At 38.1% G+C, this 14177-nt stretch overlaps 3 protein-coding genes across 6 annotated transcripts in view; 1 reads left to right on the top strand and 2 right to left on the bottom strand.

Moving 5' to 3' along the window:
* LOC111795867 (probable protein phosphatase 2C 51) overlaps window positions 1-3213 on the top strand; it is a 24940-nt gene extending 21727 nt beyond the window's left edge. For 2 of the 3 annotated variants that reach the window (XM_023678480.1, XM_023678479.1), the window contains exons 17-21: window positions 297-369; window positions 1367-1449; window positions 2053-2107; window positions 2701-2824; window positions 2903-3213. In XM_023678480.1, coding sequence (XP_023534248.1) covers window positions 297-369; window positions 1367-1449; window positions 2053-2107; window positions 2701-2763 — 274 coding nt within the window. In that variant the 3' untranslated portion in view covers window positions 2764-2824; window positions 2903-3213. Of the gene's footprint in view, window positions 1-296; window positions 370-1366; window positions 1450-2052; window positions 2108-2700; window positions 2825-2902 lie in introns of those variants that run through there. The other variant, XM_023678482.1, reaches the window with a different exon arrangement.
* A 298-nt stretch (window positions 3214-3511) lies between these two features.
* On the bottom strand, window positions 3512-9097 carry LOC111794889 (ETO1-like protein 1). Its single transcript, XM_023677069.1, has 6 exons — window positions 8781-9097; window positions 8219-8446; window positions 6387-8108; window positions 5322-5613; window positions 4401-4710; window positions 3512-4026 (listed from the first exon to the last, which is right to left on the bottom strand). The coding sequence occupies exons 2-6, from the start codon at window positions 8344-8346 to the stop codon at window positions 3806-3808; spliced, it is 2673 nt and encodes an 890-aa protein (XP_023532837.1). The 5' UTR covers window positions 8347-8446; window positions 8781-9097; the 3' UTR covers window positions 3512-3805.
* Window positions 9098-9334: 237 nt separating this feature from the next.
* On the bottom strand, window positions 9335-12670 carry LOC111794857. Of its 2 annotated transcripts, none has more exons than XM_023677021.1 (9): window positions 12049-12670; window positions 11940-11971; window positions 11651-11768; window positions 11394-11567; window positions 11221-11304; window positions 11039-11152; window positions 10674-10967; window positions 10120-10583; window positions 9335-10035 (listed from the first exon to the last, which is right to left on the bottom strand). In XM_023677021.1, the coding sequence occupies exons 1-9, from the start codon at window positions 12545-12547 to the stop codon at window positions 9430-9432; spliced, it is 2385 nt and encodes a 794-aa protein (XP_023532789.1). In that variant the 5' UTR covers window positions 12548-12670; the 3' UTR covers window positions 9335-9429. The 2 variants fall into 2 exon arrangements, with proteins under 2 accessions (XP_023532789.1, XP_023532790.1); XM_023677022.1 differs by having other exon boundaries at window positions 10120-10580.
* Between the last annotated feature and the right edge of the window lie 1507 nt (window positions 12671-14177).

The raw sequence follows: 14177 nt of genomic DNA, 5'->3' as shown, positions 1-14177 counted from the left end.
AAATGTACTTTTCTATTCTCTGTACTCTCTTGTTGTACATGCCTGAAGTCATCAATAAAAAATCCTTTTAGCCAGAGTTCTCCTTGCAACTTCTCTCTATCCTTCTCTTTGTGTTCATCTAGATCGAGCGTGTGCGTTGTTGTGCGATCCTAACAACTGGTATCGATCCTAACACCATCCATTCTTCTTGAGTAGTTTATTTACTATGTTTCTACTAATAAAACAAAGACAGGAACACATTTGAAAGATGCAGCAAATTATATACTTATATAGACATATTTAATTTTGTGGTGCAGGCTTAGGTCGTTCATGGAGTTGTGCATTTTAATTCCTGGGAGTCCCTCAAAAAGTTATAAAAAAAATGTTCATGTTAGTTATATGCAACCTTTCTTTCTAAATTTCTATTTGGTTGTATATCGACATGTTCCTTTTTCTCATTCCAATTACTTGCATAGTTTCTAGACAACTTTGTTGTCTTATGCGTTGGGGTTTAACTAGTATTATGCTTATTAGTTAATTGGGTTTAACTAGTATTGTGCATGTTAGTTAATTTATGAGTAGTAACATGGGATAGTAGTAGGAGTTTGTTGGAGGGGATTGGTAATGGCTAGTGGTTGTATGGAAGGAAAGAGAGCAATGTGTGAGATACTATATTCTGTTTGATGCTGTCTGGAATAGAAATATAACATTTCTCAACGAGTGCCTTTGGCGATTTAGGGAAGAACGTCATATCTTTTGTGGTGGAGAGGGTTCTTTTAGTAGTTGTGATATTCATGATTTTGGAAGGTTTTCAATGGTTGCTGTGTTATATTAGTTCTTGGAGCAGTGGTTCTCCTTTCCCAAGTGTCTTCCTTTTTTCCTTATTTCTCTGCCTTTTCTTGTTGATTTAGCATTTCAGTTATTTTAACCAGTAATTTATGTCGTTACATTTGCTTTTAATATGGTAGTTTACATGGAAGGGGAGAAACAAATACGAAATATACTTTAAACATAGTCGCTTTGTAATCTTTTTGCTTGAGTGACATGTTCTTTACATGCTTACACAGTTGCTATCATCGTTTTGATTTTTTGTTTGCTTTGGACGAGGCACAGTTGAGACATTTAAAAGCATATAAGTACATGCACTCATACCTACTTAAGTTCTTTCGAATTTACTTTGCTGTGCATGTCGGCTCTTTAAATGAACTATTTATCCTGTGTAAACAGTTTGATATTTATTGACACTGATAAGATATCAGTGCGTCCATATCAATGTTACTTCTTGTGTGCATCCACATTTGAAATTTTACTTCGATGTCCACAATGCTGCTATATATGCTGTAGATATTTGGTTGACACTAAGGTATTATCATCTATGATGATCTAGCAAGGAGGTTCACCAGCATCCTGGAAATGCTCTGAAGAAGTTTTTGCCCACCAAATAAAGAGTAGAGATCCTCTTAAACTAGGGTCAGTTCATTATTATTATTTTATTGTATTTCTCTTCCTTTTCCTGCATGATATTCTGGTTTAGTGCATATTCTTTTATAAACAAACTACTCCTAATGCTTCTTTTTCCAATATGTATCTTAGTATCTATGTTTCAAAAGTCACCCTTATTTTATTATCTATATTCTTTGACAATTTGAAAGTTTACTTTGACATGTTAGGAGGCGTCATATGAGCACACAATTCACTCTTGTTGTAGGGATTATATCACATATTTCTTCAAATGTCTTGTGTGAAAATGAAGTGCGATATTCAAAGAAAAGATGAGATGATAAACAGGGATAAATGTTGAGAAGAATAAAATTTGGGTGGCTGATGCGTACTTTGAAACATGATAACAATATGTTGAATTCTTTATTTGAGCTGCATATGCATTTTACACCAACAGGTCAGATTTGAGACAGTGTGGGACACGTCTTTTTTAAGTGGGTTTAACAGGTTGGCTTTCAGCCATCAAGGAACTTGTATAATGTAACTAAGGGGTTAATGTGACAAATACTATCGTAATTCTAGATTTCCTACTAATGTCCTTCTCATCATAAGTGGTTTTTACTGTGGCACCAGGTTTCCAAATGTTTGGGCTCTACGGTTGGTCCGCAACCTACTACAATGGAATCCAGTGAGTTTTTAGTGTGGAAGTACGAATGTTTCATTTTTATTCAATTGATATTGGAAGCACCCATCTTGCATGCGGTGGTAAAAATTGGATCGAGAAAAAAAAAATTATCTTGGAAGTTAAAATAAGACTTTTAGCAATCTTTGTCTGTAAATATATGACGTGGAAAAGTGATTGTTGTGGTGTATGCTATCTACTTTGCAATTACGCATGCTTATATTTTCAGGAATTGTATTTGCAAACACAACTACAAGTCCTCGATGTTTTTATCGTTAAGACTTGTCCTAAAGCATTTAATAAGACATGCATGTGTAAATCTAGAATTTTGTGTTCCAACCAACGAATTTGGGTTGCCATTAATAGGTAAAGTAAGTTGCTATACGCTTCTGTGCTAGACTTCCTCCGGCTTTTTCTACGTGTATTCGCCCAACAATTTCATCAGTGTAGTGTATGTATTGACGAATAATTCGCTCATTTGAAAGAAATGTGGGCTAGATAGTGCTCTTACTAAATAGTTTCTTCTTTTTGTTTCATAATGCGTTATCAGACGGCTTAAGCAGTTTAACTGAAATGTTTTGAATGCGTATGAACTGCAGGAGGACCGTTTAAATGTCGATGATGCTCTGCGACATCCTTATTTCCTCCCTTTTCCTAAATGAGTATGAGTTTGCAGATTGACAAATGTTATACAGAGATTAGTTATTTTCACCAAAAGTAAAGGTACCACTTTTTCAACAATCTTATATAAGAGTGAATAGTCTCCTACATTTTACCTAATTTTCTTTTACATGTTTGCAGGTTATGTTGCTGACAATCGAAAATGCTCATGCATCAAATATCAGAAGCTTGATTGATGCACTTTTTTACGTCAAGCGAGAGCTCTCATATTGATGCTTTCTCGATCAAGATTCGAGATGTTTCGGTGACAGTAATACTATCATATTTTTGCAAAGGTTGTAATTGAACAGTACCCATATATCAAATGAGTATTGAACCATAAAACTGGGTTGAGTTTGGGATCTCTACGACACCTTTTTAGTGATAGGGATGGGAGATTTTAATTTTTGACCCGACAAAGATAATAAAAGAAATTACAAATTAGAAGTAAATGACTAATATTGTGTGTTTATTTATGTGCTTTTTTTTAGCAGTAAGAAAAACAAGTGAAAAAAAGTGAACTGAAAATAAAAACCAAATTTTAATTGCTAAATAACCGATGAGCAGGTGGCTTCATGAGACTTTTTAAGATGCGTGGGATATTTGATATGCAAGCTTGAGTCATAGTTTCTGAAGTACTTGTCATTATATATCTGAGCAAACGCACCAATCATAAATGTTGATTAAAAATCTTAATCATCTGTAAATTAAGTTAGGATGTATTATCTCACCAAGAAATTAAGATCGTACTGAAAAAATATAACCACATTTGCTTTTCAATGGTTGGTAATATTTAGTTTTTTTTCCCCACTGTTTAAGCAGCTTTACACTGATTCTTCAGAATACATTGAGAACACAGGAATTGAAACAGATGATTTTACAATGATTGATTATAATTACCAAAAATCTAACGATTTATAACTTACAAATCCTGAAATACGGGGGAAAAAAAATCTACGAAATGGTCGTTACATACACGTGCTCTAGTATACATTATGCCGATGGCATTGCAACTGGACATTTGTTTTGTCACCCATTCTACACTCATGGTTCGTGGCTGTTAACCCGGCTATGAAGCTCCAGCATTTCTTGATGATTTGGGTCAACCGAAAGAGCAGCTCGACAATCCCGCAGAGCACCCAAAACATTATTAGTATGCTCATGGAATGCCGCTCGCAGATGTAGAAGGTGAAGGTCTGCTTTGAACGCTATTGCCCTTGATAGTTCGGCAATAGCTTCATTTACCTTGTGGCTATCCATCAACACTGTTTCCATAGAACAAATCATTTAGTTAACAAAAAAAAAAAAAAAAAAAAAAAAAAAAAAAAAAAAAAAAAAAAAAAAAAAAAAAAAAANCAAAGGAAAAAGAAATTCAACTTGTACATAGAATCACATGTCCCCATTCCACATTTTATGTTTTATTATGTCAACTTCTATTATGGGCTCACTATTCCTCAAGTAATTATCATCATCATATGGCAATCTATTACCACAAAAAGATGAGATGGGCCAAAGACAATAATATATACCATCAATATTATTCTTAGGCATCATCCTAACAACAAATAAATTGGTGGTTGTAAAAGCTTGATGTATAAGGCAGTCAGAATAAACAAGGGTAAATAAAGGATATAACAACCTGCAGCGCGGTATCTGTATGGGTACACCCGAAGAGGATCCAATTGAGTGACCATATCTAGATCAGCTTTTGTCAAGTCACGGTCACCATACTCAGACCTCTTCTCGTATGCAGATGCATTATTACGTGCCTTTTCAATTAGTTTGGTCATCTCCTCATATGCTGCAGCCTTATCATTCCTCAGATAATGAACCCGAGCAAGACCTTGATGGGCTCGAGTATGACGGATTTTGAGGGCATTAATGTAGCAATCAGCAGCTAAGTCTAGCTTCTCACAGTCAACATAAACACTTCCAAGATTGTTCAGAGCCTGAAAAGAAATGGCCAGTTAAACTATTTAAAGAGACTTTTTCAATGCAAGCCACAACTAGTTGGCAGTCTGCCCAATCACATCGATGATTCCGCAGACGCCAACTTCACTCAATTCCTGTGATTTCTGATTTTGTTAGTCAGGAAGATAATGCACAGAAATGTTTTATGTGGTATCAATTCCATCAATAAATATTAAACTTTCAGATTAATACTCCACATATCTATATGAGTCCTTCACTGCTGATACGTTTCAGACTTACCGTCATTCCAGCATTTTCTGGCTGGCAACCAACATAACGGTCAATTTATAAATTGATAAATGAAATAACATTCAGAGGCAACAGCTAAAAAGACTAGAGTTCTAGAAAAGGTCTCCAAGTGGCAATGATGAACTGGAGGGGTAATCACAGATATAGCATCAAATTGTAAATAATTAAAGTAAGATCCACTCTCTCACAACGATATCAAGGTTTTCAAGGATATCTAGTTAATTGAATAAGACATTTCACAGATTTATCTCAAGTGGTATAGAAAGATGTTCATCCTTCAACCATCATACTATTTGGTGGGAATCCATTCTGAACATGTAGGTTATTGAGAAAACCGTACCTGACCTTTGCGCAACCTATCTGAAGGGCACTTCAGAGCATCTTCTAGGAGGGAAATAACTGTAGAAGAACAAGACGGATCTTGGCTTGAGTCAGCCAGCGCATAGGCCTTCAAGAAGAAGGCTTCAAAGGATCTCCTAATTTTAATTGATTCCTCAGCTTTTTGGAGCCCTTCCTCACAATGACCAGTATCATACAAAATCCAACCCTCATAAACCAGTCTCTCATGTTCGCTGGATGCATGTTGACGAGCTAACTGTAAACTCCGCATGGCAGCTTCAGGGCAGTTCAACCTGAAATTTCAACGAATGCAATCTTCAACTGTCACTTGGAAAATATTACTTTCCCACTTCACAAAAGTGGGGCCCAAAGCAGGAAGGGATATGCAATGACATGGAAACGTTTCAAGACAAGGGGTTGTCATATTGATTCTTTTTAATTTTGTTCTGTTGAAGTACATATAAAATGCAATACTAATGAGTTAAAGAATTTAAGTAATTAGAAGTAGCTAGTAATACAGACTAAATTTCCTATTCATGTACTGTAGAAATATATTTGCAGCGCAAATAATGTTCTTGCACTCTACCATTGCGAGGTAAAGGAAAAAACACATTATCTCGTTGCTTTGAAAAGGCCAGCATGTATACGTATGAAATGACTAGCCTGAATACTGAATACATAATATACTCATTTTGTCGTTGGTCATGCATTCAACATGCATAGTTTTAACAATGAAGTTTATATGTTATTAATTCAGCATATGCCCTTATCTGAATTTTTTTAGCATATGCCCAAAAATCAACCAAAATCTAATTTCAGCATGTAAAAAACGCTCAAAAGCCTTCTAAAGCTCGATGTCCAATTTTTCAACAACGATAATAAATGGAAAAAAAAGTAATCTACAGCCTCAACACAAATAGGTGACCTATTAACCTATCAGAAAAAATAAGGCCATCTATTCGAACAATTGCTTATAGAAAGTTGCATCCAGCCAATCATTGCTGGACACCAAACAAAAATATCTACGAAAAAGAAGTTACAGGCTGAGGTTAATGACATGACATACCGCAGGAGAAGCAAGGACTGTCTGAAGTATAGGACACCTTTTGATGCATCAGACTCAAGCATCTGGTAGATTACAGACAGAGACCCGATATCATCAACTGAAGACCATCTATCATACAACTGAATCCAACAATCTGCTGTTGTCCAATTGTTAACATGCTCACGTACAAGAGTTCGGAGTTGGGATGCAGCTGCTTTTCCCTCAAACATCCGATAATCGGGGGAGAGAGTAAGAATTGCTTGAATGTCACAGATTGCAGCTTGATAATCTTCAAGAGCAAGGTAAAAACAAAACCGGAGTTCCAAGCATTCAAGTGCAAGTTTAAATCCAAGAATACGGTTGATTTCGGCAAGAGCTGCATGAACATCTTGTTTCCTCATTAAGGAAGCAGCTCTAAACATATAGGGATAAGTCAGAGTTGGGTCCAAGCCAGTTGCTTTCTCAAGATCTGCCAATCTTTTATTGCCATCGCAATATAATGATCTCTCCTGATACATCCAACCAAGCGGGACACCAGTAGAGATGACTGAAGTCAGTTTGTCATAGGACCATTGCTTGTTACCATTTATGTGACTTAACCTAGCCAGCCCAACGGCAGAATAAATATGGCCTGCATTAAAAGCAGCCTCAAACAGACGTTTAGCTTCATCATACTCTTTCCTCAAGAGCCTCACACATCCCAATTGATGAGAAGCAAAAAGTCTCTGCCTATCAGTTTCAGCAAATTCCACCAACCTTTCTAGGAAACAAGCAGTGTTCTCAGATTGAGGATCGAGATATAAGGAAACTTCACTTAGCAAACAATAAAGCGCAAACGAGGCATGACCCACCATAATTGACCTTTGTTTTTTATTAGCAAGCATAAATATTTCCACCACACGATGATCACTCAAGCAATCAGGGAGATCATTTAGAAAAGTTTGCAGGCATGATGCAGCAAGAATATGGCAGTCCTCTTCGAGGGCATAGTCCATGAGCTCTAAAGCATCTTCTTTAGAGGATACAAGAGATGCCAGTTTTCTGTCACATGCATCTTTGAGCTTTTCGCAACAAAATTTATTTGCAAAAATCAATATTTCTAACAAAAGATCTGGAGAAACTTCACCCAAATTCTCTGTGTTGCTGAACTCCCTTATAGCCCTCATGCCCGAAGGGGAAAGATTGTTTTCAGACAGATCAATGACCTCACGGTTTGATTCACTGAAGGACCCATTAAGCATAGCATGAAAAGGAGCTGAGAGACCTGAAATTTTCTGTTTATCACAAACAATATCCTCATCATTAATTTTAAAAGTGACATGCTTTGATACTGGGTTCCCATCAGCGGCACAAGTGTCATAGACACTTCCAGCATCTAACACAGTATCTACAGGGAAATGGGTAGCAATATCTTCCGGTCCAAACTCTTGTGCGCATTTTTCACAATTGGAAAGTAGGTCAGCAATAATTTCTTCCCCCTGCTTCTCATATTTTAACCATGCCCCAAATATAAGCTTCTCATGGACAATACTAGCTTTCTGCCAAGCAGAACGAAGACTTCTTCGCATAAGTTTAACCTCGCCAAGCCCCCTAAAGACCTGAAACTGAAGCAAATAGAGATTCGATCTCTCATGGGCGGGACATGACTCAAGTTCTTCATGAATTTGAGCTAGAACTTCCACATAATCAACAGGTTTGAAGTACGGCAGAATTGATGGTTCAGGGACCTTGATAAGAGATTCTCTACAACAATAAAATCAATCCAAAGAAATTAATTTGCTGAAATAAATAATAGACAACAAAATAATAGCGGGAAAAAAAGAAAAAAAGAAAAAGGAAAAAAACAGGCTTACATCGAAGAAGAAGAGGATTGTAACGAGAGTTTGGACAATTTCCCTCTCTCAACCTGGAGCCAAGCCTGTGGATAGAAAGCATTGAGCTGCGTTTCTTTACAGGAGTCGGAAGGGAAAAAAGTCTTCATAGCGCACGGGAGTTCAACAAGACTCCCGGATCTCCAAAAATGCCAGATGGCTACGTTTCCCCAACCGAACTAACCTAACGAGGACCAATAAGAGAGAATACTGAAACATACATCGCAGACAAAAACAAATCGTCAGATCGCAAAAACCTAATCTGGTCGGGGAATTTCATGCTCAACAATTCAAAGCTCCATATCAAAAATATTCTCGGGACTACGAAAAAGCAGCTCAGAATCTTCCAAAGGAAAAGAAAACGAATCGAAGAAAAAAAAAAGAAAAAAAAAAAGCCTCGTCTTTAGGGACGGTCACCAGCATAGACGGTAAGGATAATAAAAAATTGCAGTGAATCACCGTTTTGAGTATAGAGAAATGAAAAGAGAAATCAACAAGGATTAGTGTGATTAAGATGTAAAGAAAAGTAGGGCGAAACAATCACCGGGAATTATGTAAGATCCCTCTCCCAGAAGCGCAATGAAGAAATCCAGAAAATGATCCATCCAAGTCCTTCATAGATGTGGAAAAACCGGAGATTACAAGGTGAGCTCTGGAATCGTGAAGATCAAATTGAATGGGGCGAAAACGAAAATTTTAGCCTCGAACATCTTTTGAGCCTTTGTTTTTTCTTTTTTCTTTTTTTAATTTTTATTCGCGTTTGGTGAAAAGGAAAGTTGTCTTCTTTTTGTCTTCCTTTCTCACGTTCTTTCCGTTGGAAGTCCAGAAAAGATTGCAGCCACTGTTTTCTTTTCGTTAGGGGAAACAAAAATGGTTAGAAGAAAAAAAAAAAAAAAAAAAAAAAAAAAAAAAAAAAANAAAAAAAAAAAAAAAAAAAAAAAAAAAAGACAAAGGCGAAGGCATTGCTAAAACGCCGTCGTTTTCAGAGATTTTGTCCTGTTGCCAATCTGGTCCTCATCTTTTTTATATTTCAATTATTTATTTTTATTCTTCTTCCTTCCATCATTATACATACATATAAGGTATTATTAATAATAAAATTTTAAAAAATTGCGGGGAGAGCATGCTGATACAATGTATGAGTGAGCACATGGAACCAATTATTAAGATGGGCGAGAAAAGTGGGTGTAGGTCTAGGTGACGACGGAATAACTCCTCTGAGGGACAGTCTTCACAGTAGCCCACACCAGATCCATATATAGAGGAAACTGTGCAATTGCAAACAATGTGACTGGCAAGCAAGTCACAGCGTACACTGGCAATGCAGCATATTGAAGCTTTTCACTCAGCACAAAGTAATGCCCCGCACAAAACGAAACCAGCATTGCTGCAATCGACACGAAAAGGGACGATAAACCCACCAGAAGCTTCCTCGGCAGATTGCCTCCGAAGTCCTTTTCTTGGAACCTCGACGTCAAGATGGACAGAAACATCACCAATGCCGTCACCGAGCAAGAGAGTGCAATCAGAGACGCGATCGCAAATACGTTGAAGGTGGGTTGCCCGTGGAGCAATGGCGTGCCTTTTGGATCGTTCCCACCCGGGACGGTGGCGGCGGTGGCGAAAGCGACGGTTGCAATCAGGGCAGCCACCAAAGAGCAGGACTCCGAGGTGCTTGTAAGCCACTTCCCCCCGTTTTCCACCAGCTCAGTATGGGTCTCGGATAAGATAAGTCTTGCAGTCTTTCGGTCCTTGTTATAGTGGGGGAAAAAGTTTGGGGGCATCGATCCCTTCACATACTATCATCACAATCGTGGTAACACTGGTTAAAGGAAGTGGAGTAGAATGGTTATAAATAAGTACTTAAAAGCCCCCGAAATTACCTGATACCATTTAAGTTCCCATTGCATTTGCAAGGCAGCTCCGGGGATGAGCCAAGGCTTATGATCTCCCAGCTTTGCTGCAAGGTGCAGCGCGCTGTTGCCTTGAGAATCCACAACTCGAAAGGCACTCTGTTTCACAATATTTTTCTCCACCAATAGTTGGTAGACGTGAGGATGCCTATTCTCCACAGCCAACAACACAATGTTCTTCCCATCCGCGTTTAGATCATGGATGGCCACAGGAAATAGATGGAGGATTTTCTCCACCATCTCCACCACACCATTCTTTGCTGCAATCAACACAGGCGTCTCTGTTGTTCTCCCTGCCGCTGCTGCAGCTGTGGTAACCACTTTCTTGTTGTTCTTCTTGTCTCCAATAGTTGGAGGAATATGTTTGTGGATTTTATCAACCAAGCCACCATTCGATTCTATAACAATGTTTGTTCCTTCTTCTTTCTCTTCTGCTGCCACCAACACAAAATCCATCCACATCAGCTATTCAACATTCGTTTTTACTGAGTTGTTTGAAAGAAGCTACAAATATTATTGTATACCGTCATTAATCTCCTCGGGGGACGGCATGTTTGGTTGTTGGGGAGAATCCGTGGGAGGTTGAAGATGATGGGTTGGATGTCCAGAGATGTTGTAATCATCGAAGGTGACACTGCCGTTGGCGAAGTGATAAGGCTGTGTTTCTTCTTCTTCGGCCTCTTCTTTGGCTCCCATAGGTGAACCTCCATTGTCATCATATTCATACATTGAAGCACACTGTAGAAGTTGGTTCATAACTTGGACAGCCCAAGTGTGCTTCTCCTTCTTCTCCTGAATCTTTTTTATTTGTGCAGAGCCTTCCACACAAAGTTCCATTAATACACTTGTTAATGAAGGTGAGAATAGTTAATGGTGGGTTTCAGACTACCTAGCCCCATCACTATGAGCACTGCCTTGGAAGCCATTTTCAGAAAGTTGAAACATGTGGCATAATTTTGGGGGAGAATTGGGAGCTCATGATGTTTGACCATTGAATCATGCCCTGTAATTCACGAGAATTCAAGACATGCATCTGTAATAATATATATATTGATGGTTACTTCAAACAACCTTTTTGTTGAGGAGGATTCTCTGCATCTGCATCTGCATCTGTGGTGCTGTTGGGTTTTTTGTTTGTTGTCCTCACAGTAAACACTACAAAGAAAAAGGGCGAAGAGTGAATTATATAGTAAATGTTAATAATTTCTTAGGCTGTAAGACATGACCCAAGACAGAAGCTTGACCCATTCCAATTCCTTTCCACAGAAAACTGAAGAAGTGGGCGCATGTGTTGTAGTTGCCTGGATAACAGTTGTGATGGTTTGGATACGAGGGTCGTTGGTGCAGTGATAGTGGCTTCTTGGGTAGAGCGTGACGAAATGAGTGTGGTTCCACCTTTATTTGGTCCACAAAGATACCTGATATAAAATTGAATTTTAAGCGCACTTTAGGTGTTGCGGAAGTAAGGCATATTTGGAAGTATGGGTATAGAAAGAGTTACAGTGATAAACGATCATCTTCCATCTTCCCAAGTGGGTTCCACTCTTGAAAGCGGAAGGCTTGGTGGCAAGAAGATGGAGTGGAGTAAAACCTTCGACATTCACAAACTCCACCAGTTCCTTGTGTTAGAATTGGTCAATCCATTAGAATAGCTTGAAGTTAGTCATGCCATAAGAATAGGCTTACTTCGTTAGTTTCCTATGAAATCGGATCTATTAGTTAATCTTTTGCCAATATAAATAGAATATGTCCTCAATAGTGTGAGGTACAGTTTTGCATAAACTTGATACCTTGTACAGCTCTATGATATGAACTGCCAGCTCTGTTAAAAAATCAAAATAAATAAACAGCGTCTCACATATATACAAGAAAGAGAGGGAATGAATAGAGAAAACTGACCAAAGAAATCACCCAAAATGGCGCAATGAAGAATGGTGTGGCCGTCGTTGGATCTTCGACAGTGGTCGATGGTGCAGGTGCAGAAGGCGTCGAGGCAAAGGAAAGCATCTTTGTTGCCATGCAGAGCCGCCAAGAAGAGCGGTGTCTCGCCCTCCTGGTTTCGAATTCCCACCAAGGAAGCCTCAACCGACGCTATGTCGTAACACATCTTCACATTCCCAAGCGTAGCCGCAATGTGAAGCGCGGTATTGCCTCTGTCGTTTCCCATTTCAAGCACTTTCTTGGTGTTGCCTTTGTCCTCTGAGATTATTATGGTGACCAGTTTTTCCACTACGCCAACTTGGCCGTCGCTCACTGCCACGTGCAGCGCCGTGTCCCCTCGCTTCGTGATTTTCAGAGCGCGAGCTCTTGCATCCGTGGAGTACTTCTCCACCACTTCTTCCCATCTTCCTTTCATGGCGTTTTCGAACACAAATTTCTTCAACCTTTCTATCTCCATTTCTTTGCTTTGCTGTTTCTTCTCTCAACTCTCTCGTAAATACTTTTTTTGTGAAACCAAGGGAAAGAGATGGGGTTTTCATTGTGCTTGAGCATCAAGTTTTGAATCTTCCATTACTTTGGGTTTGCCTTCTTTTCTATTTGTAAATGTAACAATGATTGATGTTTCTTTTTCCTTCTCTTTGTATTCAAACAAGGTGTACTACTTCACCGTTTTCAATTTTCTAATTTCCTCTTATTTTATATCCAAAACATAAGATACCAAGAGTGTGTGTGTATATAAAAAAAAAAATTCATTAATCTCTGAAACAACACCACAAAAAGGAAACACATCAATAAATTCATTCAAAACACCAATCCTTCATTCAATAAATTTAAACACAAATGACATTTGTAGTCTCTAGAATATCCTTGTAATTATCCGTGCCTTCCTTAACGCTTTTCACAAGTTTTTCCACTGTTTCTTCTTGATTCTCAATCACAGCCAAATGCAGCGCCGTGTCGCCCTCTTGGTTCAGCTTCAGCATCTGAGCCTCTGGGCTGTTCTCATACGCCTCAATCACTGGCTTCCAATTCCGCGTCATCGCGTCTTCACGAAGAACCCTTGCCAATGGGGTATTGTTACCATGAGACGACATTCTCTTCGCTCTTAGTTTGTTGTTTAATTGATGCACATGGCCTTTATTATCATGTACCTTACTCCTATAAATAAGGAGCACCGCCTACAGCGCTTGGGATTCTGTAAAAGTAGTAAACAAGTGTTGCCACATACGGACATGCCATTTTGGGTAGAGTGAGTGTGTGCTTAGTACACCTACTATATCTTAAAGACTTTGATTTGAAGGTAAGAATTTTGTGATAGTCTCATGTAAGGATGCTTTGGTTTTATAAAAGGGGTCGATTAATAATAATTATATATAATAAAAATTAAATATTCTATAATCAACCCTCTGTTTTTTTTCTTTTCTTTTTTTCTTCTCTTCTTTAAATATTAAATATTGTTTGTTTGGTTTAAATTTGTATGTCCATTTTGATTCCTACCCTTTTAAAAGCTTCCTTTTAATCTTTATATTATTACAAATAAGAAAAATAATATATTATTATATTATATTATATTATATTATATTATAGTAAAAGCTTGTTTTTTAAGGTCCTCTTGTTCATGAGCACCAAGCAAACCCTAGTAGTTCAAAGTTTTTCAACAACATGATATGATTAATCATAGGATTTTGTGATAAAAGTGTTATTTTTGAGTGACCCATTTTGGAAGGGTCTCCCTGTAGCACTTTGGTTGGTTCATAATTTAAGAAACTATAATAGAAAGAGAGTTTTCAAATGCTTTTACTTTACTTCATCGCCAAGTTGTTGAAGATTGCCAATAACAGCCAAATGCAGCGCCGTGCGGCCATATCGGGTCAGCTTCAACTCTTGAGCTTCTGGGTATTTCTCATACTTCTTAACTACTGCCTCCCATTTCCCTCCCTTGGTGTTTGTGTAAAGAAAATCTCGTAAACCTGCTTTCTTATTCTTACATACACTGCCCTCCTTCTTCATAATCCTGGTTTAAAAGAAAATGTGACCAGAATGATGAGTGATTTGTGTAGGTTCTCTAAATCGATAAAAGAAAATGT

Source organism: Cucurbita pepo, chromosome LG05 (genome assembly GCF_002806865.2).
Source record: "Cucurbita pepo subsp. pepo cultivar mu-cu-16 chromosome LG05, ASM280686v2, whole genome shotgun sequence".
NCBI lineage: Eukaryota > Viridiplantae > Streptophyta > Magnoliopsida > Cucurbitales > Cucurbitaceae > Cucurbita > Cucurbita pepo.
The sequence above is the reverse complement of the archived record's forward strand: the minus strand, read 5'-3'. Positions and strand labels throughout refer to the sequence as shown.

Excerpts from the sequence above, each read along its gene's own strand:
- LOC111794857 (XM_023677021.1), bottom strand. The coding sequence starts at position 12,547 with ATGGAGATAGAAAGGTTGAAGAAATTTGTGTTCGAAAACGCCATGAAA. Across the intron at positions 11,972-12,048 it reads CATTTTGGGTGATTTCTTTG|AGCTGGCAGTTCATATCATA; the intron begins GTCAGTTTTCTC and ends ATTTTTTAACAG. Across the intron at positions 10,584-10,673 it reads CCCCGAGGAGATTAATGACG|CAGAAGAGAAAGAAGAAGGA; the intron begins GTATACAATAAT and ends TGTTGGTGGCAG.
- LOC111794889 (XM_023677069.1), bottom strand. The coding sequence starts at position 8,346 with ATGAAGACTTTTTTCCCTTCCGACTCCTGTAAAGAAACGCAGCTCAAT. Across the intron at positions 8,109-8,218 it reads CAATCCTCTTCTTCTTCGAT|AGAATCTCTTATCAAGGTCC; the intron begins GTAAGCCTGTTT and ends TTATTGTTGTAG. Across the intron at positions 4,711-5,321 it reads ATAGGTTGCGCAAAGGTCAG|GCTCTGAACAATCTTGGAAG; the intron begins GTACGGTTTTCT and ends ATTTCTTTTCAG.